Here is a 27809-nt window from a genome sequence, read left to right as displayed (position 1 = left end):
AAAGCTGTAGCATCATTCTATCAAATATAGCAAACATTTTTTTTCCTTTAGTAGTGCCATCTTTCTTTCTATTATGATCTCTATGAATGTGAGTCTCTTCTTGGTTGTGTGTCCTTCCAAGTTCCTTAACCCCTTTGAGCCTCAATTTTTTCATTTGTAAGATGAGGATAAAAATATCCACCTCAGAGGGTTGGGATGGGAGTTGAAAGAGAAAATATATGTAAGATTCTAGGCCCAGTGCCAGGCACACTGGGATGCTTCTGAGAATTGTTTATTTTTATGCCCCATCCTACCTCCATTTAAATTTTCTCTTGAGTCTTCCCCTCTTTTAAACCTATTTATTATTTTTAATTAGTGAGGTTGTCTGTTTACAGAAAAGTCATGTAAAAAAATACAATGTTCCCATATACCCCCTCCCCCATTTTTGACCCTTTGCACTAGAGTGGTACCTTTGTTACAACTGATGCAAAAATATTAAAATATTGCTAATTATAATTCATAGTTTACTTTAGGTATATTTTTTCCAATATACTACCCTATTCAGCCCTTCTAATCTTCCTCTTTTGATGACAAAAGACTCCTCAACCCTGGGCCACCTCCCTGAGATGACTGGGAAGTTCAGATCAGCATCTAGTTGTGGTGGCTTGGAGTTATGTAGCCCAGAAAAATGTCCTTAGTCTTAAATCATTCTTGGTCAGAATCCATTTGTAAATAGGACCTTTGTAGACGTCATTAGCTAAACTGAATGAGAGTGGCCCTTAATCCAATACGGCTGCAGTCCTTACAAGCAAAGGAAATTTGAGGTCAATGGAACCAGGAAGAAAGAGGAGAAGCTGCCGCCACGTGCATTGTCATGTGACAGAAAACTAAGGAACCCCAAAGATTGTCATCGGGGCAGCAGATCCTGGGAGGAAGCAAGCCTTTCAGCCTCTGAAACTATGAGCCAAAAATTCCTGTTAGGCCAACCCATTGTATGGCTCATTGTATGGTATTTGTTCCATCAGCCTAGAAACTAAAACACTAGCCAACAAAGCATTTTAAAAAGGAATCAACATGATATTAAATAAGACAATAAAAACCAATCTCCAAAAGCAGGGGGTGAATCCCAGGGGCCCAGCATCCAAGAGCATGTAACTAGGGGCTGCAGCAACAGGCAGGGCAGGCTGTAGTTCCTGAGCTGAGGCCTCTGCCCATTTCAGAGTCGAATGGGCTGGAGGTGGAGGGGAAAGGCACCCCAAAGAGATCCTTGGCTAGGTTCATGGGATGGTGCACACGGGATATGCCATTTTATCTTTATGGACACGCATTTTTCAGGCCGGGATGTGCCCCAGCAATCTTCACTGTGCTGTGTTTGTGCTCCCTTCCTCAGCCCCCAGTTAATACTCCCGTCAGGCCTGCTTCGGTGAGAAACTTCTTCCCCACCAGCTCCCTTCAAATTGCTGGCCACTGTAACACCGTTTACTGAAAACCATCCTTCTCCCTCTCCCGCCTTCTCTGCTTATTTATTTTGCATCAACCTGTTAAAACAGCATGTAACAAATCTCCTTGCGGGTCAAGACAGCGGTTGGAAATGCTCCCTTTCCTGGACACCGCCTGACTGCTCCTGTCGCGCACACGGGGGCTGTGGGAGCTGGCTGCCTGCAGAAGCGGGGTGTTCAGGCAGAGTGCCTGAGGCCTCACGTCAGCCCCCGGGAGCCGTACATCAGGCTGCTCGGCTACTTCAACATAAATAGGCCTGCAAAGGAAGTATAAGAAGGAGTGGACCAGGATTAGTTCATTCTTAGACCCCAGAGGGCTGGAATCCTGCAGTCAAAAGAATTGCTGAAGCTGCTTGGAGTTCAGAGAAGACGAGACGGCAGTGTGTTCCCCCAGGAGCCCTGATGGGCTGGCCACAGAATAGTCAGTCCGTGGGGGTGGGGGCATCTGTGTCGGTCTGTGATTTCAGTGTGGGAGATGGTGCTGACTTTGGAAAGGTGCTTCCTCACTTCCAGAACAAAAGTGAAGAGACGCTGAGTTTGTTCTCAAAGGGGACTCCCTAAACCTTCTGGAGTTTGGGCTATTTCCATACCGAGGGGAACACTGCTGTTCAGACACTCTCTACTGGGTACTGAGGAGGCCCATAGCAACGTGCTACAGGCTGAGAAACACCTCACCTGGACTCACTGATCAGACTTCACCACATTCACCTGGAGTAGGGGATTCATGACGCTGGGCCTGGGAGCCCCAATCCTGGAATCTGACTGAGCTGGATTTGGAAACTCACTCTGCTACTCATTAGCTGGGTGCCTTCAGGCAAGTTATGTAACGTTTCTGAGCCTCAGAAATGAGGAATATAAGAATAAAATGGGGACAGTGGAATCTTTCTCATAGATAATCATGAGAATTAAATGACACACTAATCTGTATATATGGCACACAGCCTGGCACCTAGTGTGTGCTTAATGAATGTTAAGTGTTATTTGTTGTATTCTCACACCCATTTCAGAGGTGAGGAGACTGAGTCATAGAAAGCAGAAGTGACTTTCCCTAAGAGAGCGAGTGAGTGTGCAAAGGTGAGTGTAAGTGGAGTATGAATCTGTTCTAACCTTTTAGAAGCGTTTTGGCAAAATGTGACAACAGTTAATATGTACAGACCCTGTAATCCAGCAATACAAGTTCTGGGAATTTTTCTTAAGAAAATAATCAGACAATTGCACAAAGATGTATACCACTGTGTTTAGAAAAACATGAAAAGTGAAAAGATGCTTTGTTTATAGGTAGCATAAAGTCTAAATGTCCAGCAGTAGGGGACTGGGTAAATCAAATGTGGTGTATTCATAAAATGGAATATTCTGCAGCTATAAAAGCATGGCTGCGGGTCTAGATTTTTAATTTTTATGGGAAAATGTCCATGATATACTGTTAAGTTAAAAAACAAAAGCAGGTTAATAAAACAGCATGTTTATACATATATATGTATGAAAAACTATATACTAAAATAGTAATAGCGGTGTGATATCTGGGTGGTAGGATAACTGGTCACTTTTAATTTCTTCTCTGTTTTTTATTATCTGAATTGTTTACTACAAGCCTGTATTTCTTTAATTAACCAAAACCATATAAGATAAAGCTGCTTCCATTAAACAAAATTTTTTTAAGTACAAGAATTGAGAAAATAATCCAGTGCTTCTGACTTAGCAGGTGAAGAAGTAAACTTCATCAGCGTCAACATCTGCATCTTCATCCATCTCTCAGAGTCAGCAGGAGGATTAAATAAGACACAGCACGTCAAAGCACCTTGAGTGGTGCTGAGAACACGGCACATACTCAATAAATGCTTTAAAAAAAATTTTAAAGACTCCCCACCCCCCAACCCATAGCTCCAGTCTTTGTGTTGCCAATTTCTCTAGGAAATATAGGAAGGACAAAGAAAGGTCCTGACATCCCACTGGCTTGTTCATTAGAAGTGGGAGGGCTATATCTGGTTGCCTAATTACCCATAGAGTAATTTAGGGGATTAACAAAATCAGCGGTGAAGCAGGGCTACCCAACAAATGTCATATCCACAAGCTTGCCTCAATTTACTCCATGGATATACTCCCTCAAATTGGTTTTTGTAATGAGGACAGCTACACATACGCCCTTACCCATCTGCATACACATAGAGTGAAAGAGTGCGTTTTTGAAAGAAAATTTTATAAATCAATTGTATTATAAATTTCCTCTCTGAGCTTGTTATTTAAAGGACCCCTCTGGTGAATTCTTTTGTGAAGCAAATAATCAGCCCTTTCGTGAACTACTTAGAAAAACTGGATTTTCCTATCAGGTTTGCTTAAGGGGAAAGCAACCCAGAGTTACAGTTTGCTCACTGAAATCTCCTCTTTCGCCAGTCTTCTGGTTCTGCCCTTTGGCCGAGACCCATTAACCACAGGGTCTTCTGGCTGGGCTTTTTTGTATAAAGGGCACACTGAATGACATGCTGACTTCATACAGAATGTCTCATTTACCTCCTGCTTGACTGACTCATTTGGGGAAATTTTTTATTATTAGGGATTTGCTACAGCTGGAGTAAATCTCCTTAGAAATTTCAGTGTTGTCAGGTTAATTTGCGAAGAGCTCGGCAGAGGCTTTGGAATTTTGTGGCCTTGGAATAAACATGGCTTTGCATCTAGTATCTGATATTCAGTGTTTGCTTGGTAAAGGAATCTGGGGTATAAACTCAGTGCTTGTCCCCATGACATTCAAGTAGGATAACCTAAAAAACCACTCCTCTTAGAACACATTATTCCTTTCCCAGATGGAAACATAAGCCAGCTAACAGATATATTAACTATTATGTTTGCATTTCATTATCCATAATCTCTTTCAAATGAAAAAATTCCTTTTAAAGCTTTAACACTACCTTTTATTATTATTTTTTTTTTCCTGAGCTAGAGTAGCCATCTCTATCCATGGTTCTTTTTTTTCCCCCTCAAATGGTTCTCCGAATGCCTTTTTATTTTTCTCCTCAGAGATTCCGACATCTGCATGTTCAGCATGTCTAGAGACACTTTCTGTACTTTCTTTCTCAACTTCAAAGTCTTAATTTCTCTCCCCAAACCCACATTTGGGGTGTGGGAATCTTGATGGTGGAATTGATTTTAAGGGTCCACAAGGGAGACATGTAAAAGCAACCATCTCATCTCTTCTTCTCATTGCTAGGCAAACATGAAAAGAAGCTTTCTGGTTTCCATAACTCTATCCATGCTAGACTCTTCCCAGCAGGGTTCCAAAGGCTGGGTTAGCCAATGGAGCCTGTGCCAGGAGAACCACCCAGCCAAGGTCCTTCACCAGGGCACAGCCACATCTAGCCCATTCCCAAGTCCACCTTCATAGCTGCCACACAGCACTGCTTGGGAGAGGACTTCTACATCATAGAGTTCTTAGGTGCCCTGGGTAAGAAAGCTGTGTCCAGTCCATGGGACTTGGGGTCTGTCAATCAGAGACGCTGCAGCCACCTTTCATGCTAGTTACATCATAAAAATGTAAGACATTTTGTGCACAGTGAGCCCTTACCAGTCTCTGGGCCTTTGCACTTGCTGCTCCCTCTGCCTACGATGCTCTTTGTTAGCCTTTTCCATAGCTGGTTCCTTTTCATCCTTCAGGTCTACGTGCAAACATCACCTCTTCAGAGAAGCCTGCCCTGATCACCCCATCTCAGCCAGCGAGCCCTTGTTCTGTCTCTCACCATCCTATTATTTCCTTAATTGCTATTACCATAATCTGTAAAGGTCTTGTTGATACACTTGTTCATTGGTTTATAATCTGTCTCCTGCATTAGACAGTGAGCACCATGAAGGCAAGGACCTTGCCTTTTTGCTGCTGAATTTCTGATACTGCTGGGTGCTGGCACATCATAGGGCTCATTAGCTTGTTAGTAAGTGAATAAATGAATGAGGGAATTGGCCTCAGTGTTATATGTTAAGAAGAATGCATTCTATAGAGAGAATGATGTCCCAGGGGTTTGATATGTTTGGTCCATTTTATACTTGCTGCCTTTGTGTCGTAACACATTCACTGAGCTATTCTGGCTGTATCTGGAAACTGAAACTTTGCCTCGTGACTCAAAAACACGAAATATAACATTTTGAGTGGAAGAAACATCTCAAGTCATGCTGACAGCATTTTCACTATTAGCGGCAAACAAATCAACTATAATTAAAATGCTGTCAAAGTGATTTGAGATTTTTCTCACACTTTCAAAGTTCCATATTTCATGAGTAGATTATCCAGGCCACAGAATTTATCACCTCCTGGAGTGCCTTTCTTCCAGCAAGCTCAAAGGCATCTACAAATGTCTTATTAATCTTTACATTAAAACCTGCAGGGAAAATATGAGGGGGAAAAAACAACACTGTCATGTCTAACTTCCCAAAGAAGAAGCTGCCAGAGGTGCAGGGAGAAAGCAGGGAAGGTCTGCACAAAGCTGAGGTCTCCGGCAAGTTCAGGCCCAAAGCCAAGTTCAGCCCCAACGCCAGGAGGTCTGCTTTTGGGCTCAGTACAGTACTGAGGCCCTTGCCTTTTTAGAGAAATCAGCTTGACGTTAGGTGGCATTTTTAAGATGCTGATTTCACCTTCTTGAATTTCTCCCTTCATCGGTGCTGCCTGTTTAATAAGAAACTAGTATCGCAATGGAAAGAGCTCATGTTTCTTGAGCACATACTATGGGCCAGGCCCTGGGTTTAGATATTATCTCATTTAATCCTCGTAATACCCACTGTTACGATTTCTACTCATTGCAGATACAGAAAGATGAAGATACAGGGAGGTTAAGTGACCCCCAAGGTCACTTGAGGAGGAGAGGTCAGAGGTAAAGCAGGCTCATTCCCGGGTACCAGGCCTCACCTTTCTCCCTTTGCCCCACTGAGGAACAAGGGCTGAGAGCAATGGATTTACCAGCTTGCTACAGTGCCACGGCCTTAGAAGCTACTAGATGCAAAGAAGCCTCTTGGTCTCAGGTTTTCACAAAATGGGAATGAGGTATGAAAGACACTTGGCTGCAGCTCACTCTTTTTATTTAGTTATTTTCTTCTAACAAAAGCTAAAGGACTTGTCCAAATTAACAGGGAAATCACCAATAAAATCAGTGAGTGGACTTGGAATTCATGGTTTCAAGACTCATCCAGCAAAACAAAATCTAACCTGTAAGTGCTCAGATGGGATAATATAATTTTTGGAAGTACGGTATTTTTATAAGCGCATATTCACCCATATGTGAACATATGACCCACAGAGTGAGGAAACAGAATCCTGTGTATTTATAAAGCTCCTAAAGTATCATCTACAGCACATAGTCTTTGAAGTCCATGAATTTCCAGCAGGGTCCAAAGATGAGTTTCAGTAGGTTGGGGAACTCCTGTAAATATGCAGAAATTTGGTGTATGTACATTTTCCTAGGGAAGGGCTCTGTGACAAAAGCATTTTAAACCACTGTTACACAGAAACATTATCTGTCTATCAGGGTGTCATGCCCATGCAGCATGTGGGCTTTGTGGACAGATCCCCCTAGTTTCCAGCATTTGCTAGTGGTGTGACTGCAGGCAAGTTACTTAACCTATCTGAGCTTGACTCTTCCTCTATAAAATGGAGACAAGAATAGCTCTCATCTCGTGGGATTGTCAGAAGGATTGCGAAGGTACGTAAAGGAGCGGGACAGTGCCAGTTGCCTTAGAAGCGCTGGACAGATACTGGCTATTTTTATTATTCTAAGTGTTCTGCAATACAGGATTGTCTGCTTTAGACGCTGGTGCATTTGGGGGAGAGAAGAGTTACACACACATGGTGCTTTGGAAAAAAATAACATGAAGATAAAATGACAAGTCATAAGTTAGAGACAGTGTCAATGCCCCCCAACTTTGGTGCCTAGGGAAGGTTGTTTCTGAAATTCCTCCTCTTGTTCAAATGCATCAACAGTGCTTCAGCAACTTTAGTTTTTGAGATTTTATTTTAATTGTCTGTTTCTGGGTCCAGGCTCTGGAACCAGTTTACCTGGCTTGGTTTCAAACCAGCCCCCCACCCCGTTAGCTGTGTCTTAAAGAGCAAAGCACTCAAGCTCCCTAACATTCACTAAGTTAATGTACATCAGTGGCTCGGCACAGTGCCTGGTATGAAGTTAGGGCTCCATAAATAGATATCAATTGTAAATGCTATCATCATCCTCATCATTACATAAGTAACTCCAAGCTTCATATAGTTCTGAAACTTTATGTGTGTTTGTATATTTGCATCACTGCCACGTGCCTTTTTAATAGAGGCTGTTGACAATTTCATTCTCCTCCTCTGTTTCTTCCCATCACACATCTTCGATATTCTGGGCTTCTTATCTGCAATCCCCTCCCAGCCAGGGTCACCAGGACTCTTGAGAAGGGAGGAAATCTGAGCACCCAGCAAAGGAAGTATGCGGAGAGAAAAACCGAAAACAAACTGAAGGAATTATTCCAAAAAACCTTGAAGGCAAGAAAATGGGAACTACAAATAACATCTATTTATAATTGCTGGTTGTTTTTCTGCAGAAGCCCTGGGATGATGGCAAGGGCCCCGCCGAGCTCATTGTTCCTTGTGGAGCCAGCTGCCAAGAACGCCTCTGAACGTGAGGAAGGAGGCCGCTCCAGACACGGCGTCTGACGCGTCTCGCTGTAGATGAACTTTCAGAGAATCGAGGGCACACAACAAAGCCTCCACCACTTCTCCCCTGACCCTTTGGCTGAACACCACTTCCCCCACAGGGAAGCAAAGTGCATTCCTGAAGCTGTAGGGCCCCAGCACTGCTCCGCTCCTGGACGCGCAAGCACTCGGGAGACAGGCTTGGACGCCATGAGTTTGCTTACATAAGGAATGATTTTCTAGGTAACCAGTGCCAAGGTGAAGTTGAAGGCTTTTGGGCAGGCTGTTTTCAGCATGAGTGTTGAGTCTTTCCTCTGCCTGCTGTAGGTGTCTGTAAAAGCCACACCCTCTGCAGTCAACTTAAAGGGCCCTGTGGCTAGTATTTTGCAATGATACCATAGTAGAAAGTAGGTAAGAAAAGCCCACAATTTATTTCCATTTGCTTCTTTGGAGGCAACAGCCACAGCAGTAGCTCAAATAGGCCACCTGCAGACAGGTATTCAGGTGTGACCGTGAATTCCAGCAGGGCCATGGTCACTAAATTGTCCTCTGTTTGCCTGGGTCAGTCAGGCTCTCCCGCCTGAGTGCGTCACATCATACATGGGAACGGGATCATGCCTCTGTGCTTCCCAGGGCCGCCTGGAGAGGGCATAACCAGTGGTAGCCTTTGAGGGAGTCAGGAGACATCACCCCGAGGCCCTGGTGTGCTGGCAGTGTTCCTTCATGCTCCCAGGTGAATGAATGGCTTCCTCCCCAACAGGTTACTCCAGCTGTGATAGCAAGTCATAAGCTCCCCATCTGTCCAAAAAATGGGAGCCTGCCAGGGACACAGGTGTACTGGACACCAGGGAATCAGTTGCTACATAGGACAAGTCAATTTTTGCTTTTCTGGAGAGTCAGACTCCCAATTCATTTTGCTATCCCACTTTGCTGGCACCCAGCCTCCATAACAAGACTTGGAAAACACAAAACTCATCTGAAAAATGTGCCATACAGAAATCCAAGCAGGGGACAGTTTGGGAGTAGGTGGCAGGTGTGATGAGCCTGGCTCTTGGCTTTCATTCACTTGGAGCTTTGGATCACAGAGCTCACAGCTTCTCCTGGCTCCAGGGGCAAACTTGTCACTACTATGCAAAAAGCACCGTGGGGCAGAAACGATGGGCTTCCACTAATGTCTTAAGCAGGAAGGGGCTGCTGCCACGCCAGGGTGGAGATTCTGAATATAGCACTCAGTGGGCAGTCGGCTGAAACAGCGTCCGCCTCTCCAACCAGCACACTGCCACTGTGCTTTCGGCAGGGGACACACAATGCATGTTAAAGCTCTGTCTCCCCCATCATAGACATGCCCCTTCTGTTCCAAAAGATCTGGTGGTGGTTTGTTTTGCTGGGGGTGGAAGCAACAAATGTTGGTGAATGTAGGGTGCTCTTGGCTGGAGGTTCACAAGAACATGAGGAAACATGTCTCCAAAGGACACCAACGTCTTCAGGAAAGGGAACCCGGCTGCAGGAAGTGTCCAAGCAAGATGGGAACAGTGTGACTCAGAACTTGGAGCACCTTTATTTATCCCACAGCCATAAGCAGGCTGTTGGCTCAGTGCACGTGTGGGAGGCAGCATCAGAGCCAGGGAAGTGCTGTGGGAGCTACAGAAGCGTAAGGGTGGGGTGGGGAGAGCAGGAGAGACCCCCAGAAGAGGAGTCTGGACCCCACTGTCGAACCTGTCCTATGGCTTGGACTAAAATCCTCTATTTGCTGGTGCCTCAGTTCCCCAGTGGATAAGACCAAAAAAATAATAATACTCTCTTACCCTCCTACCACTCTCAAAGGGATGACACATAGACAAATCACTTTGAACTTTTAGATGAAAGGTGCTATATAAACCTAAGGTCTCATCAACTGTAATTGTTACGGTAATTATTTTAATGATAATAATGATGATAATGGGAGGTGGTGGTGGGGGTGGGGTGGGAGATGAAAACTCCTATCCCGAGACAAAGAAAAACTCTTGTGTTAAAACCTGCCTCGCAATTCCTTCTGCGCCTAGCTCTCAGCCACCTCTTTCAAACTGCCAATTCCTGGGCTGAAATATTATTTACTCCTTTTCTTTCCAATAAAACAATTATTTGTTCCACCGTTTTCCCTCCTGCTTACTCTCTGACAGCTCAGCCATGGACTGTTTACACGTCTCGCTCACCCTCCAAGTCTCTGGTTCACACCACTGACACTAAAGGCAGGAGAATTCTCTCTGTATGAGGAATCAATTACTTCCACTGACACTCTATTACTAGCCCTCACAGCTTCTGATGCCAGGAGAGAGAAGGTGGTGGTGAGGAGGGCAGGGAATTTGCAGAGGATCAGGGGAGGTTTGGGGGACAGAGGGACTGAAAGGTGGATGACAGGGAGGCAGACGAGACTATTGACATGAGGGACAGTCAGGCCTCCAGCTTTGTATTTAAAGACATAGAAAGAGAGCTCTCTCCCTGACTGCTCTGCTGGAATCTGGAGGTGACCGCATGGCAGGAAGAGGCAAAGAAAAGGAACAAAAAGAGAAACGGAAAAGAAAAGGCTTGTCAAGGATATCTAAAGAAATTGGAGAGGCCTCAAATACCTAAGCACTGGCACAGCAGATGACAGCTCTAGGCAGATGGACACAAGTACAAAGAGTGAGATTTGGGGTGGGGGGTGTTGGGTGGGAGGCAAGGTGAATAAGATTAGAAAAATCAGCCGCCTGGATTCAAATCCCAGCCCTAGAATTACTATCTGGTGATCTCTTGGGGTCTCAATATTCCCATCTATAAAATGGGAGTAATAGCAGTACTAGATCCATAGGGTTGTTGTGGGAGTACAGCATGGAAAGTTCTCGGAGTATCTTCTGGCGCATGGTGAGAACGCAATAAATGTTCACTATTATTGTCTAATTGCCAGCCCCTCCACACAGCCTGCAAGCATATAGTTGAATCCCTAATGGGGCAGAGCAGAAAAATACACACAGACTGCCAAGATGCTTGGCTACAAAGCTAGGGAAAAAAAGACAGAAAATATCCTGTGGATTTTCCTCTATCACGTGAAGTCCTTTGCTGCCCTCCCTCCCCTGAAACCTAAGCGCAACTTTTTCCCCCCTTTCTTCTTTTTTTAAATTTCATTTTTACCCAGCCAACATTTTTCAGGAATATGCATTCTAGGGGAAAAATTTTTTTGATTATGTAAATTAAATACAACTCTCTACTCTGCAATCAACTGAGATGAGTTGTAAGGCACTAGGTCCCATTATGAAGGACGATTATGGAGGGTCTTTTCTAGAAGGAAAGACAAGAGCAGCTAATATTTTCTTTTCCTGGGATGATTTATCCAGGCAGAAGTAGAAGAATGGAATTACATTATCTCTTGAGTTTCTGTTAATCTAAAGGTTTATGTCTCCCTGCCACTAAAAAGGACAAAACTAAGAATTTTTTTTCCTATAGAACTCACAAATCCCTTTTTTGAAAAAAATCTTATTTTCTTACTTGGTTTATTTCCCTTCTATTCTTTATCCCTCCACACCTGGAGCTCCCACTGAATTTCTTAAGACAGACACTCACCCGGTGTAATCAGATGGGAGAATTACATGGAGTTACATGGGGTGAGGCATAGGCCCTCTGGGAATCTCTGGGTTCGGAGAAGGTGCCAGGATTGAGAGGCAGAACAAGTGGGATTGTGTATTATAAAATCTCAAGTGATTTTCTCAATCAGAAGGTAAAATACATTGTTGAGAAGGACATCCACAGTGAAGCTTGCATTTAGAGAGCCACGACTGCAACATCGCATATTTAAGAGCAAACTGCCAAAATAACCATTGTCCCAACTGCTCTTTAACCTTGGTGGGAGGAGGAGAACGAGCTGTGGGTTATTTTTTTTCCCACTGTTTCACAAGCTGAAGTTGCTGGGTGGAGTCCTCGGTCAAGGTTGGTGAGTGCTGCGCTGGGTCAGCCACCAGCCGAGCCCTGGTTAGAGCATAATAAACGGGAGTTTATTGCACCATGTACCTGGAGATGGATCTGTTTCTGTCATTAGAAGGGTTGTTGCAATACAGACAAGTATTACTGCTCATCAGGTCCTTGGGGGAATCAGGATATTTCTGTGGTTCGGCAGGCAGTAAATCTGTAATAATTTCATGAGTCATCAACCTGAGGGTCCCTCCTAAGCGTGAGGCACCCTCTTCAACCTCAGAGGACTCTCACTCTGCTCTGTTGTTATTTCCAGACTCCAGGGGACTCCAGCTGAGGCCACACCTCCAGTTGGGCAATCTGGCCTCCAGCCCTCTTTTCATAGGAGAAATGCATTTAGGAAAAGTCTGGTGTAGGAGTATAAATTGACTAGCGGAATTTATTCCAAAGGGTTACCTGGATTTTCCCAGGTCAAACCCCACTTTCGGGATTAAAATAGGGATCTCTGGATGTAGGGTATGAGATTGTAGAGACCCTGGCCGTGGAGGGTGGGGGCAGCAGACAGTCCCCACAGTCTCAGCCTTTCCTGCTTCCTGACAACAGCCCTTGTCCCTAAGGAGATGGGGGAAGTCGCCTGGACAGGAAATAAGTTAAATAGCATTGCTCAGGCATCTCTTCCCTGGGAAGAAAGTTTGTATCAGTAAGTCACAATGACGGCCCTTCTTACCCTACCCTTGCAACCGTCGACAAGGAAGGAAATTGAGTTCAGCCATGTTCCATCACTATGGTTCTTGAAGGCATCAAATTCTTTCCCCTTCTTGTCTTCGAACATGCTGCTCTCTGCCCGGACCACCTCCAAGACACACTCCCCCTTTGCCCTTTGCCTGGCTAACTTCTTCTCCAGGATCAGCTTGGGCATCGCCTCCTCCGGGAGCCTTTCCTGATCTCCCCAGCACTGTAAGCTCACATGCCCGTATCATATCCCCAGTCCGAACACACGGTGTAGCGGAGGCAAAAAAAACAGAGAGTAAAGAGCACAGGTTGAAGAGTAGTACTCTTGCTTAAAATCCCTTCCCTGCTACTTCTGAGAGCAGGAACTTGGGCCAGTTGCTTAGCTTCTTTGAGCCCAAAGAAGAGCTGATCAGAGACCCAAGTCACAGAGAGGTTAGTGACTTCCATCAGCCTGTGTCCTGGCCTCACTGTGTCACACCATAAGATGGACGGAGAGAGAAGACAGATGTCTGCCTTCCAATGCAGGGCCACGCCATGCTGGCCTGCTGGCTGGCATCTCAAATGTAAAACAACCAACCAAACAAAACCCACTAACTAATCCTCTGCATGCAACTGCTCAGCACCTACCAGGACTAGGTGCTGAAGGGGCACAGAAATGAAATATGAGGTCCCTGCTCTCAGGGAATTTACATGCTCAGAACACAAGATCAACACACATGGACAAAAAGCGAGCAAATCAAGGGGCTCTTGAAGTACTCTGGGAGTTGAGAGCAGGGGCAATACAAGAGTGCAACTAGACACTGCAGAGAGTGGAGGGAGGGAGTCAAAGCAAGGGAATTCATAGGGTCCCATGCAGATGTCAGGCCGTATTTGGTTGTTTGACTGGAACGGCGGCCATTTGTAGATGCACAGGGAACCACTGTTAGCTGGGATGGGACGGGCCAGATTTCCCCTCTGTTCTCTGTGGTTAGTTCATCAGCCCGGGAAACTGCCACCTTCCTAAGATATCATCCCTTCTTGGGGAGAAAGAGACACATCTTCTAAGATTTAGGGGGCTCCTCTGGCCATAAACATAAGAATACCTTGTGCACCCAGGACTCTTAGCCATAGGCCAAATATCCCCAAACCACAAATATCGAGAGTACAGGAGGGAGCTCAGAAAGAAAGCTCCCTGAACAGCTACAATAAAAGCTGAGGACTTCAGGCACTGATGCTCTTTCAAGGCGAATGGGGGGTGGGGGGGAGGGGTGGGGGCCTGGTAAGGAGAGGGGGGTGCCCCAGTCCTCAAGTGGCCATGAGCTTGGTTGTTAGAAGCAAACTAGAAATGCTGGCCCTAGATCACACTGACTTGGAGCAAAGTTTTGACCCCAGAAACAAAACTTCCCCACAGACAGTAAGACCTTCTAAAGCAAAACTGATAAACAGTCCAAGAGTAATATGAGTCAGCAGAGGTAGGTTACTGAGGGCAGGCATTCTGACAATAGGAAATGGCAGCAAGAATATGGTAAGTAAAAGAAAGTCCCAGACTTTCCCATATAGCACAATACAAAAATGATAACATCATTCTTAATTACTGTGTATCCACCATAAGCAAGGCAGGGCAATATTGCAAAGTAGTTATCGCCACAGCTTTGCAGATGAGGAAGCAGGGGCATGGTGAGTTTAAAAGGTTGACAAAAGATTCAAATTTAAATCTGCCTAGTCCAGATACGACATTACCCAGGATCTATTGCAAAAACATGTTTAGAATTAGAAGCCTGACTCAACAAGAAAAAGTTGTCTCTCCTTAATACTGGTTGTGTTTAAGACGGACATTTGGCACATGGTTTCCAATGAACTCATCAGGAATCCTTTAAAAAAAAAGAATGGGGTATGTTTTAGTACCTGGAAATTCCACTTAGAGCACTGTTCTTCAAGGATGTATGGCAAATGAGATATTGTTGTGCTGAAAATAACACACAAAATCATTAGCGGAGACTTCCGTGTGAGGATTTTAGCCTAAGCAATGTTCTTTCAAGTCTTCCTAGCGGATTTTGCATTTTCTGAAAGAAGCACAGTTTTGAAGGTACCCATCTGGAAATTACCAATTCTTAAAAGGACCCAGACTTTGGAAGTTGATTTTATTTGATGAGCCTCTGGAACGGGCAAGGAGGGTGCCATGACTGTTTGAGCAATCATCCATGAGCTGTGTATCATATGCAGGTCACTGTTTTGTTTTGTTTTTTTTAAAACATATATTTTAAATTTCAGAAGTGGGAAATGTGCTCTACTTCGTGTGTGTGTGTTTCCAAAACCATAACGTCCAGCCCCTTGGCTGATGACTCAAGACAAAGGCCTCTCTCTGCCGAAGCAGCAGCAGCCACTTCACCACCGCAGGGAATGAAGTGGCTTCTTCCCATTCACCCAGACAGCCCCGTGTCCTGCCCTTCTGGCCCTCAGCCACATGAACTGGCAGTGCCACAGTGGCCTCCAGTTTCTGCTGGCAAGTGCTAAACAGGCCACGGGCAGCCTGAAGGTGCTCTGGGTTTGGATCTCTACAAACGGCCAGTGGGAGGAGCCAGTGGAAGCTCACCAGAGCTGGTGGCACAGGATTGCACTGGCTCAGACAAAGTTGAGGCTTGTGAATGAAATTTTCCAAGCAGACAGCAAGCAAGCTTGAGTGGAACAAAATTAACAAGTGGCCGTTAGGGGAAAAGGGCTGTCTGGGGTTTATTCAACAACAGCCCCAACCTTTGGGATGCCGATTTCAAGGTACAGAGAGCAAAAGGCTCTCTTTCCTGCCACTGCCCAGGAAAATCCTTTCCCATCAGGGCCCTGCTCCTGGGTCATGGGGCAATCACTGCAGTTGACCCCAGAGCTCAGGAAGAAGCAGGGAGAACATGAGGGCAGGCATCTTGGCCACCACCATTTTCCCATAGCTGGGACAGCTTTTTTCTGACTTTCCTCCTCACTTCCCCTTTTTGCTAGGGTATTGCTACAGCACAGGACAGTGTAGGCAGTTTTCTTTGGGGAAGAACCCACCCTGTGGGCATTGACAGCCAGATCCAATTTGAAACTGCACCCAAAATGAAAGGAGAAAGGAGGCCAATTTCCTTTGATAGTAAGTGCTTTCCAAACCCAGGAGCTCCCTTGGAGTGAAAATGAAGCCCCCGAGAGACAGGGAAAGGGAAGGAAAGCAAGAACAAGACAGAACTTCCAGGACTTCAATTAGATTAATTGTTCCTTTCACAAGAAAGTAGAATAAGGCAGTGGGGGAGAAGAAGCCAGTTTTTTTCCTGAATGCAAATGGCCAGGGGAATATGTTAACAATACCTTGAAGAGTGAGAGGTTGAAAGAACCAGATGTGTCTTTCTCAATATAAAAATTGATAAGAAAGAGAGAGGAATGGGGAGTGGAGGAGGAATGGGGCAGGGGAGGGGGCATGGAGGGCAAGGTTAAGTAGTTGAGGTTTAACCCCAATAAAGGCTTTCTGACAATCTGGCACAGGGGGCAATACACTACAGAAAGTTTTTTCTGACCTTCCTGAATTTTTCGGTTAAGCCAGAAGCAGGGGATAGGGCGGTGGGGAGGAAACAGGAAGTTAACTCAGTAAAGATGATATGCCAGAAGATAAACTGTAACTCGCCTGCTTCCCCTACTCCAGCTTCGGCAAGAGGCAGCTGCTCTGTCCCTTCCGACGCCAGTGGCCCAGCAGCCTGCAGTTTTCCCCATCTGGGACTGAGTCGTGTAAAGGGAAGGGGTTACCCCACAGCCCCAAGCTGGGCAGGAGCATGTTTTTCTGGCCTTTTGTATGTCCCAACATGTCTTAAGTCCAGCTCACTAGCCCCTGAGCTTTTCCTTCCAAAGGCTGTTCCTTCCCTCCTCTGCCACTGTGGATATACACAAGATGACCTCCTAGCAATTTCCCTGGGAGATTTGCTGGCATAAGCATATCCGAATTTGGCCCTCAGTCGAGAGAGGTGCTTAGTCAAATTTCTCTGAGCTCAAACCCAAGTGCTTTGTACATTATGCTGCAGTTCGTGCCAAGCCCCTGCAGCTCGGCAAGAGGAACCAGGACCGAAAAACACCTTATAAAGCTCTTCAAACAGAAATACTTGGTCAAGTCCACTGTCAGGGGATCGGAAGCCTAAAAATGCTGTGCAAGTGTATCCAGTGTGTGCATTTAAAGGAAACAAAGAGGAACTGACGAGCTACCCTGTGTCATCCACCGAGTTGAGAGTGGATCTGGAACCAGAAGCTCCGTCTTGTGACTCTTAGTCACAAGAGACATCCGGAAACCCTTTGGTTTTCAACAAAGACTACCTCTTGTTCAGAGAAAACCATTATGTAGGTGCAAAGTAGTCCTAGGAGGATAATAATGACATCAATTCACTGAGCCTCGCAGTCTAGCATTAGTTAAAGAGGGGCCTTGTTTCTGCCACAAGAAAGCAAAGGGCCAGACCTAGGCCTGCTCTGAAATGAGTGCTAGGAGTTTCACCTGCCCCTTGTACCTTTATTAATTTTCAGTACTCCCAATGCCTTAGTCACAGAAAGTGCAGACTATTTATTAATCATAGGGGAGCCCTGAACACCCATCAGTCAGGGGCTTGCAGGCGCTTGTTTGGAGTAGAACATTATCAGTGGCACCTTCTCTTCTGCACAGGAAACTCTCACTTTTGTTTCAATAGGAAAGACTTTGTGATAGAGCCTGCGAGACAGTACAAAGCGCACTTACACTCTTGACATTCCAACCCTGCCAGCTCCCCTTCCTAACTTACAGGGACCATGGGGTTAGCAAGTCATTTCTAAAACACTCACAAAAGTCTGAATGTCCACCTGGTATCTCCTAAGTCACACATATCCAAAGTGGAAGAACAGATGTAGTAAGAACAGCTGGGTCACCTCAGGCAACTTACTTAACCTCTCTGTGCTTCCATTTTCTCATCTGCAAAATGGACATTGCAATGGCACCAATCCGCCAGGGCTGATGTGAGAGTAAATGGATTAATATTTGCAAAGCCACAAGAACAGTGCTTGTTAAATAAATCCGCAAGACCAGCTTTGAGACTCTAACCTGTGCAGCACCACTATCAAGAATCAATATGAATCTCTGACCTACTGGTATAGTCCCAGCATTTTTACTGTCCCTTTCTAGAAGGAAACCAGCTGCCTCCTTGTAAAATAACAACTTGATTCTCCAAGGCTGCAAGCAGAGGAAGTTTCTGCTTAGGGATGTGGCTATTATTATTTTAAGGAAGCTGGTGACATTTTTACATGTGGTAGCAGCCGTGGAAGGGGGCAGACCTCCAAAAGGAAGGTAAACCCCAAAGATAAGAAATGGGGTTTTTAAGTCTACTCCTCCACCTCAAGATGGGAAATTCTCTCTCCACTGCCAGGATAAGGTGTTTGTTATTCCTTATACCTGTCACTCAGGAAGGCTCTTCCCTCATACTATGGGATCCACTAGGCCTCTGTTTCCCTTGAGAGAGAATGCCATGTTGAGGTGTCCCTCTGGGGCCAGGATCTACAACTGGTTAGCGGGTCCTGGGGATATGGGTGCTGACATTTCGGCGACAGAGGTGGTAGGGACACGGGGGAGGTAAGGGGAAAGGTTGTTGCGTGGCCCCACAGTGGAACTGGACGTCCTTACTTGCAGTCGTGCTTCTCAATTTCGAAGTGAGGGTTGAAGTTGAGGACAATCTTCTGGTTGGGTTCGGGGGCGTAAACAATCCACTCGCAGTTCTGGTGGGAAGGATAATCCTGGGGGTAGCCTGGGGAGGTGATGTAGCCAGCATCTTTGGAATTCAAACGACCTCCACAGGATGGGTCTGGAAGAGAAAGCAAACAACCCAAAGAACTTCAAATGTGTTCCAGCTTTTCCACCCCCCTCCCTGCTTCTCTTCTCTACCAGTAGCGGATTAAAACAATTTCGCAGGCCTTTTATGGCAGTCCACAGGCTAAACTACTTACTCATCCAGGGGAAGAGATGATTTCAGCTCGTTGTCCTCAACCCCCCCCCAACTATGTGTGTGCGTGCACACACACACACACACACACACACACACACTCTCTCTCTCCCTCTCTCCCCAAGTGAAAATAGTCCAGAAAATGGTCATAAATATTCCCAGTTACATGGTCTGGATTAAAAAACAAGAAGGTTGCAAACTTAACAAGCCTCCCTGCCTTTTCCTGTCTCCCCTCCTTGGCCCATCTTCCTTTCCTCACTCAAACCTCCCATCTCTCTCTTTATCTCATAAATCCTTCATTTTATATTTTATTCAATGTCTCCCAGCCCAGCCCAGGCAGCCAGAAGTAAAGGCTCCGGGAACTGACAATAGCGGTTTTGTGGTGCCGACCCACAGATGAGCCTGGCAACAATTACAACTGATGTGGAGGAAGCACTTTCAGCTTTGGGCCAGAACAGGCCCTGGAGGGTGATTTCAGCTTTTTTTTTTTTTTTTTTTAAAGATAGAAAAAGCAAAACTCCCAAACGTTTAATTCCACATACACCACAAAATTTGATTTATCACTTCCTCACACACCAAGTGGAAAAATCTGCACCGGAGAATCCACTCACGCCAACCTTAGGGTTTCCACAAGGGTACTTGGTGCCGGGCGGCCTTCTGTGTTTTTTCCAGGCTTTTCTGCCCACTGTCCCTCCTGTCTGGTCACCACCGCCAGAGTGTGCTGCTGCTTTATCCAGCCTTAACCAGCCGTTGGAAAGGTGGCTGCAGAGGAGAAACTGACTCTCCCCTTCCCAGCCGCGCCTGGCTAGAGGTAAACAGCTTCATGTGGGCCAAAAGGGAAAGAGGCGATCTTGATCTTCAAAGGCAGAAAAGGTGGCTGATGGCCTTTGAAGGATCTCATACACTGGGGAGTGAAGTTCTTGGGGGGAAGGGGGATTTGCTTAATATGGCACAGGAGACATGGAAATATTCAGAAGCCGCTTGGAGACCTTCCTGAGACGTGTGCCTCTCTTAGCATCAATCACGATTTAATATCGCCATCTGCATGGAGCAGCATGGGCCCGTGAATTATGTATTACGGCTCAGCAGCCACCCTACAGGACGGGGTCTTTCTCCTGTGCTCGCTCTTTGAGGAAAGGGTCATGCATTTTTTAACTCTACAGGTGCACTTTACTATTCCCCGTGTCTGTCGGCATTACCGTCCTCCAGACCTCTGCTTCAGATTACCAGCTTGACAGGCTTTAAATGCATAAAAGATGGGCACGCAGCACAATGGCGGATGGGACACACAGATCCTCACAAGTAGCCTTTCAGGCAGCGTGCCTTCAAGAGCTCAAACTGTGCCGTGCTGAACAGGCCCAGAATCTAATGGATTCAGGTTCCATTTCCTACTGGGTGGAAAACAAAAGCAAGCCATTTCCTCTGGCTAGCAGATACCACATCAGCCTCCACCTAATGACCCTACACCCTCCCCGGTCCAGGAGGACAACGGGCCCATCCCTCACACCAGATGGAGATGACGTCTCTGCAGTCAAATCCCAATCCCCACAGGCTTTCCAGGTGCCCCCACTGCTCACCCATGCCAGGCACCCAGCACCTTCTAGTCAGTCAGATCGCGGCTCATTGCTCCCAGGCTCGTGGATGTGAAACACACATACAGAGTGGTCCTCTGAGAAGCTGGGGGCTTCAGCTGCTCTTACCAAGAGCAGAAGCTCCTTTTACCAAGCTAGCTCTAGAAATTGTTTTCTACTGGGCACAGATCCTTTGCCAGCTATTTTGTAGAAAGCAGCAGCCTTGCCATCAACTCACCCCAAACCCCACTTTTTGCCCTGGAACCCAGCAGAAGCCTGAGCTGACCTCCTGTTTAGCAGCCATTATGGTTTCCACATAACCCATATTCTCTTCCTCCTCTCCATACCCCTCCCCTGCTTCTCTCCAATCATTCTTGAAAGAAGATCCCCCCCACAATTCACCACACCCCAAGTTTAAATTTTTAGTAATTAGGCACACATATAACTATCAGCTATAAGGCAGGGAACTTCCTCATTGGAAGATTTTATTTCTCATCCATACCAGTAGTGATCATTTCCCCACTTCAAAAAAATTTTTAAACTATACATATTCCAAAGCAGATAGTCTGTGTTTTTGCTGTTAAAAATTTTTTAATTAAAAGAAAAAGGAATAATCATTTCTTTTTTCTGTCTTTTCTTTACCTGAAGAAAGGCAAGGTACTATTAAAATATTTGAGCTCTCATAAAAACATGTGCTTTGGTTGTACGTGGTTAACCTTTTCAATACCCAAACATTTATAAATTCCCATTCTTGTTTCAACTGCACTCATACTCTGGAACACACACAAACATAGATATTGAGCATGTATATCAGTTACATATACATATTGGTAATTCACACTTTAGTCCCGTACATACTTCATACCCTCTCATAAAATATCACACATCGTTTGCACAGACATACACCCACAAAGATAAATACTAGAATTTTTGTCTCTGTTTTTCTTGGAGAGAACTGGATTCTTGAATACATAAGTAAAAATTATAAAGAAAACACACTCCTACCTCCTCTTGATCATCCATCTTTCAGTCTAGGTTTGAGGACCCTTCATGTCTTAAACACAAACACACCCCCTATGGAAATTAGCTAGAATTTCTTCCGAAGAACTATTACTTCAGAGAACTTGACTGTGTTCCCAAATGATCTTTATAAATGCTTTCTGTCCCGTTTCAGGCGAGTCAAGCCAAGCCAAAGGAGAGTTGAACTCAAGGGCAAACCCCTTAAGGCCAATCTCTATACACAGGGGATGTTGACCCTGCTGAAGTTTGAGCTACTGAGCCTGTTTGGTGAGTTGACAAGGGTCTTCATTCTCCAGCTATTTTGTAAGTACGTTTCACCTGGGGCAAATTTATTTCCCAAAGAGAAGTAGCAAAATCCAGGCCTGGACTGTTCACAGCAGGTGGCCCCCACATCTGGGAGGGAAACCTAAGGGATGGACCAGGTCAGGCCAGATAAATACCTCAGAGGCCCAAGGATGAAAGCATTAAGGTGACACCTCTGGAAGTAATCTGAACAAAGAAAATACTAAGTAAGAGTGAGGATGTCCAGCAAACTTCTGATTTTTATCTCCCTTACAGGGGCTTTTATTTGTCAAATTTTTTGCTCTCTTTTTTGTTTTTTTCTTTTTCTTTCTTTTTTTTTTTTTCCTTTTTTCTTTTTTTGCTTTCTTTCAGGTGCCCTTGCTTTGCTAGTGCCCTAAGCACCATCTGACGCCACCCAGGGGGATTGTGTACCCAGCCACTTACAGTTCCAACCACTCTGCCAGCTTCAGAAGGAGCTCACCCTCCCACAGAACCCAATTTAAGAAAAATCACTGGTTCCTTGGCAATATTTAAATTTTAAGAAGTATTAAGAAGGGCTGAAAGAAGGGTTTTTTTTTGTTTTTTGTTTTTGTTTCTTTTTTAATCTGGCCTGCCTTCTAGGGAAATTCAATTGGAATTGTTTTAAAGAAACACTATATGGCCTGGACTTGACAACGATACTTGCTATAGAAACATTATACGGCCAGAACCTGACAATGATACTGCAGTCAGGATTCAATAATCAGAATTACAATGGCTTACTTCCTCACAGCCAGGGGCTCTGCTTGGTGGCACCAGACAAAGCCTGCTGGCAGCCCAGAGGTGGAAAGAGACAACAATCAGATCACTTGGTTTAGAGGAACTGAAGAAAAAATCCTAGGCAAAAACAGGGGAACTTGGCAACTGGCTGGACGTGGGGTTAGAAATTAAGAGAGTCAGGTTATTGTCAAAGGCAGGGTTGGGGTGATGGGAATGGGTTATCAGGAACGGGTGTGGGGGTGGAGGGTGGGGGATGGCTTAGCAAGAAGAGGGGATACAGCACCTGGATTCTTAACTCATTGTGAAGTTCCAGACCCAGCTTCCTAAACTGCAAAATGAATGGGTTGAAGTGGTACTTCTTTCCCCCTTCAACAAAACTCTACCCAGAACCCCAATGTCAAAGCAGGGTGGCCAGGAGTGATGTGGGGTTCAGTCCTCCCAGATCTTCCCCTTGCTTCTCCGTAGGAAGATCCCGGGCTTCAGGGAACATGGTTTGAAAGTCACTGATCTATATCTCAGTTCCCTTGTTACTTTAAAATGCCATGGAAAAGAGAAAGAGTAGAAGGATTAAGAGACATTTACTTCATTTATATACCTGAGGGCACTTGGTGGAAAAAAGTAGTCAGCTTCATTTCCTCTGAAAATAATTACACTTTTTATAGTTTACAATTTAGCTTTTATCCACAGCATAATCCCATCCTGTCCCTATTTCTACAGCATAATTTTCACTTATTTGTTTGTAGTCGGGCAAACAAGAAGCTCTTTCCCTTACTTAAAAAAAAGTGAAGGCTGTTATCTTGCCATTTAACTTCCTCCAACAGGGCAGTTTACTAGAAGTATTGGATAGGCAGTAAGAAACCTTGTGTTCAAGTCTGGTCTGGCCACTGGGTAGCTGTGTGACCTTGGATAAGTTGTCAAACGTCTCTGAGTCTTTGTTTCCTCATCTGTAAAGGGACGGGGCAATTCTAAAGGTCAGTTCCAACCCTAAAATTCAAAGCCTGTGTAATGAGGTAAAGAAAAGATCCTGTAGCCCATAGACTGAGCCAAAAATTAAAAAGATTCTCTACCCTCCTAGACAATAAGACACTTACTCCAGGTGTGACCCCTTTCTCATTTGCTTGATAAGCCTGAAACACAACTTCAAGATTCTTTGGATGAACAGGTCTGTCTTGCATTATGGATAGTTCAAATGCCTCTCTTAATCACATTCACTCTACTGATGTGAGTTTCTTTTCTTAACTAAGTCTGTGGTTGTGTATTTATAAATATTATGGATACACATTTCTGTTGTGAACATGTCGACAACAGTGATGCCTGCAAAAAAAGACCAAAAAAAAAAAAGAGTTCCTCCAAATCCCTCATGCAGATCATCTAAGCCCTTTGCTTGAGGTTTTAACCAAATTTTGCTCCCTCACCCTGGATAAGCTGCTTTTTAAGAGTTATTTCTGTTATCTGAGGCTGGATTTTGTTTTATTCAAAGTGACTTCAGCTTGTCACAAGACAGTCTCATAAAATCTGTATCTTCGCTTAAGCTGGGAAGAAATGAGCCAATCCATCAGCCCAGGAATGTGGCTGTTTGACCACTTCCTAAGGCAACTGGGAAGGGATGCAATCTATTCAATTTATGGGGCCGGGTGGCAGTGAATGATGCACTCCTGAAGGCACAGAAAATGGAAATCCCTGTGAACTTCTGCAATGAAAAGTTCAAAATCTGAATAAAAGAACTGTATAGGAGGGAGGGAGGGAGAGAGAGAGGGAAGTAGAGGGGGGATAGGAAGATAGCACATGAGCATGTGTACCAGTGAGGAAAAAGGAGTAAGGAATGAAGCAAACTCCCTTCTAAAATACCTCTGATAAATTCAGCAAAGAGAGAACTGGAAATTGGGCCTTATAAAAGTCTCTTCTCCTCAATCTGGATTCTAAAAATGAACCCCAATTTAATCATTAAAATGTAAGTTTGATGTGATTACTTCCCTTGACCTCGGATCATGCCACCTGTGGTAACCTTATTATTTGTCATCTTATATCATAAACAAATGCAATTCCAATAGGGCAGCTGATATAATATCATTAGTTTATATTTATGTCTGCTCTTTTCCAGCCCTCATTGCAAATGCAATTTTGATACCATTGATGAGGGATCTGGGATTACAATTCCTGACCGTTTCAACAGATACTTGGGGAAGGAAATAGAAGAATAATAAGTTTGAGGTCTCTCCAAAAAACAAAAAAAGAGAGAGAGAGAGAAAGGTAATACAATATTTTTTTTCATTTATTTTGATTAAATGAAGGCTTATATTGAAATAAAAATGGCTCCCCACCAGTTAGCAAATGAAACCCAAACTCGTTGGCCTAGCAATTTGGGTTTTGCATTTAGCCCAAGCTATTATTTCAAACCTTATTTGTCATCAGTCCCCTCCACATTCTAAACTGCAGCTTCTGATTGTTCCCCAAACCATCCAGGGTCCATTTCTCTGCTCCCAACTTCTGCTTCACCTAGGAAGCTTTTTCCAGTTCTACATTCCTTCTATCCTCTCAATCCCAACTCAGATGCCACCTCCCCATGGACCTTTCCCTGATTTACCACAGCAGAAGTAATTTTTCCCTTCTCTGTATCTCAAACCTCTGAGCATCTTTTAAGGTATGAGAGAGATCTGGAGGGACTTATCCACTCTGCTGGACCACTATAAACTTGGGGTATGATTCCTTTCTGATTCATCTTTGGTAAACCCTATACACTCAAAAGTCGGACTCAATAAGATTTGATGAATTAGCAAATTAATAATTGACAAACATGAAAACTATCAGTAAATATCACAAATTCTAAGGAAGGCTTATCACAAATTGTTCTGCTTCTCCAACTACTACCCTTACTTCTCAGCCCGCATTAGATGCAAACGTGCTTTAATAAACTAAGGGTTTAAATAACTTGTCTGGGATAATAGCACCTACTCACAGGTCAAGGTAGAGTTAGTGTGAACTGTTTCTACCAGGACACCCAAACCTTAGGTAATAATGACAAGTTCAAAGAACACTTACGTTTAAATTACAATAAGAGCAAAATTCATTTATCTGAGGGTTTTCTTGCCCCCTTGCTCCAACCACCATCCAAAAGCAAGGCAAGAGGGGTGACAATGGGATTGGGAAAGCTATAAGGACCACACTCCACTTTGTCTAGTTTATGGATGGATGAGTAGAAAAATAGGGGAGGGAAACAAACAGACAAAGGTACCCAGTGTTCTTTTTTACTTCAATTGCTCTTTTTCACTCTAATTATTATTCTTGTCATTCTTGTGTGTGTGCTAATGAAGGTGTCAGGGATTGATTTGGGTGATGAATGTACCACTATGTAATGGTACTGTAAACAATCGAAAGTACGATTTGTTTTGTATGACTGCGTGGTATGTGAATCTATCTCAATAAAATGAAGATTAAAAAAAAAAAGAAATATTCTGGGTTATTAAGTGTATTTTATATAGAAGAAATAAATAAAGGCTGTCATGGATTTAGAAAAAAAAAAAAAAAAAAAAAAAAAAGCAAGGCAAGTTCTAAATATTTGTTGTCAGTGGCGTCAGGGAGAACCAAACTATCACTAACCCATTTGCTGGTAATGAACCTTCTCTTGCTTGATTTCAGCTCCCCTCTTTCCTCTCAACCCCTCCCCACATCCCTCCCCCTGGTCCATGGTATGCCTTTTGGGCACATCTGTTTTATTTTTCCCCTTTATCAAAACAATTATTATTACCATTAGGTCCAGTAATTTGCAATTCCTTTTATCCTGTTTGTTGAAAGACTCGCCAGAACCCAGACTTTGGTTATCTCAGGATCTTTGGAGGCTGTGAGCCGAGCATCACCCAACACGGGTGCTACCATCCACAGTGGCCAGAAGCCCCATCCACTGCCCGCTACTGGGAGAGCTTACCTTTTGTTATTCCCAGTCCCCCTCCCTTTGTTCTGGATTAGATCATGACTCTTTTATGAAGACCCAGAGGGAAATGAGATTATTAAGAGTCTTGCTGGGTAAAGGGTATTTTGTCTTTAAGACGACTTCTTTTCGTTCAGCTGCTGAGAGGCCTTGATGCCAGAGTAGAAGTTATTACACATTCTGGAAAGCGCCTTAAACATGGTGTTCCCTGCTGAGCGCACTTTCAGTGAGGAAGGATGGACAGGGAGGAAAAGGAAAGAAGAAAGAGAGACTAAAAAAAAAAAAAAAAAAAAAAAGTGGAGGCAAGAACACAGAAAGCAGAGCAAGGAGGGGAAAAAATACAAAGAGGAGGCGCAAACCTAAGATGAGAATCCAGCAGAGAACATACATTTCTGAAGAATAGTGTGGTGGGAGAGAATCTGAGGCTTATAAAACACAGAGAAAGATTTTGTGGAGCAAGAGCTCAGAATATTAATTATGTACTTCTCAAAAAATTCTCATCAAAATAAAAAACTGACCACAGTATACCTTCTATGGTCTTAAGACACAGTTGACGCCACAGAAGGTGTTTTAAAAATTAAATGACTTCAGAATAGGCTTAATGTGTACCTAACAGTATTCTGTGTTATCTGACACAGCACAACAACCTTATGTAGTAGGCATTATCATCAAATACATTTTACAGATAAGAAAACTGAGGCACGGAGATTAAGCTCTCTGCACACATAGACTACGTGGGTCATAGATCTTGGAAGTGGCTGCACTAGACTTTAAAGGCAGGCAGGAGTCTGGCTCCAACGCCTCAGAAGCTGGAAAAGCCAATGCGGGTCCCCCCACAGACCTTCTCAACAACAAACCTATTCAGGGGGATTTAGCAAAAGACTGACGATGTTTTGCCTGTTTCTCTCCCTGTGCCAGTGGTCTATCTCTGTGAACAAAAGACAAGAGTCGTGTCTAAGGCTGGGTTTGAGTGGGCTGGAAGCACTTAACACCTTCTCTGCTCCCTGTGCATACGCACAAGCTTTCCTTGTCACCTCGGCCCTCCTTCCCATATTCTGGAAACCTGAGGAGACAGATGCTCAGGTCTGAAACCATGTGTCACAACATCCGAGGTTTTTTTTTTTTTTTTTTGTCAATTCCCATCTCTTTTCTTTTCAGCCTCACTCTTCCGTATACTAAATGCCATGTTGTTATTGTTCTGCTAGATAGGAGAAGAATTTTCAGAAATGGGGGATTTATTTTTATAGCACAGCTGGTCTGCCAAAGGTCACATAATTTGGCAACATTCCCAGTGGTTAAAAATTAATTTCTCCTTATTAATATAACCAAGGTCCCATAGGATGGGAGCTCAGCCTTATCTAAACTTGACAGTTTCCTAAACCTTTAGAAGATGCTTTCTCTTGGAGGCTCAGGCACAATATCAGGCCACCGTGTCCCAGAATCCAACCCCACTGAATCTTGTTAAGTCATGAAACCATTAAGCCCTTGGCCATTTCCCATCAAGGCAGATGAAGCGTTGAAAAAAATGCTTCA

At 44.4% G+C, this 27809-nt stretch overlaps 1 protein-coding gene across 4 annotated transcripts in view; it reads right to left on the bottom strand.

The window, feature by feature from the left end:
- NRP2 (neuropilin 2) overlaps positions 1 to 27809 on the bottom strand; it is a 119445-nt gene that overhangs the window by 85132 nt on the left and 6504 nt on the right. For 3 of the 4 annotated variants that reach the window (XM_037849786.1, XM_037849788.1, XM_037849789.1), the window contains exon 2: positions 18404 to 18581. In XM_037849786.1, coding sequence (XP_037705714.1) covers positions 18404 to 18581 — 178 coding nt within the window. Of the gene's footprint in view, positions 1 to 18403; positions 18582 to 18723; positions 18745 to 27809 lie in introns of those variants that run through there. The other variant, XM_037849787.1, reaches the window with a different exon arrangement.

Source organism: Choloepus didactylus, chromosome 9 (genome assembly GCF_015220235.1).
Source record: "Choloepus didactylus isolate mChoDid1 chromosome 9, mChoDid1.pri, whole genome shotgun sequence".
NCBI lineage: Eukaryota > Metazoa > Chordata > Mammalia > Pilosa > Megalonychidae > Choloepus > Choloepus didactylus.
Note: the sequence above shows the minus strand (reverse complement) of the source record. Positions and strands in the feature narration are given on the sequence as shown.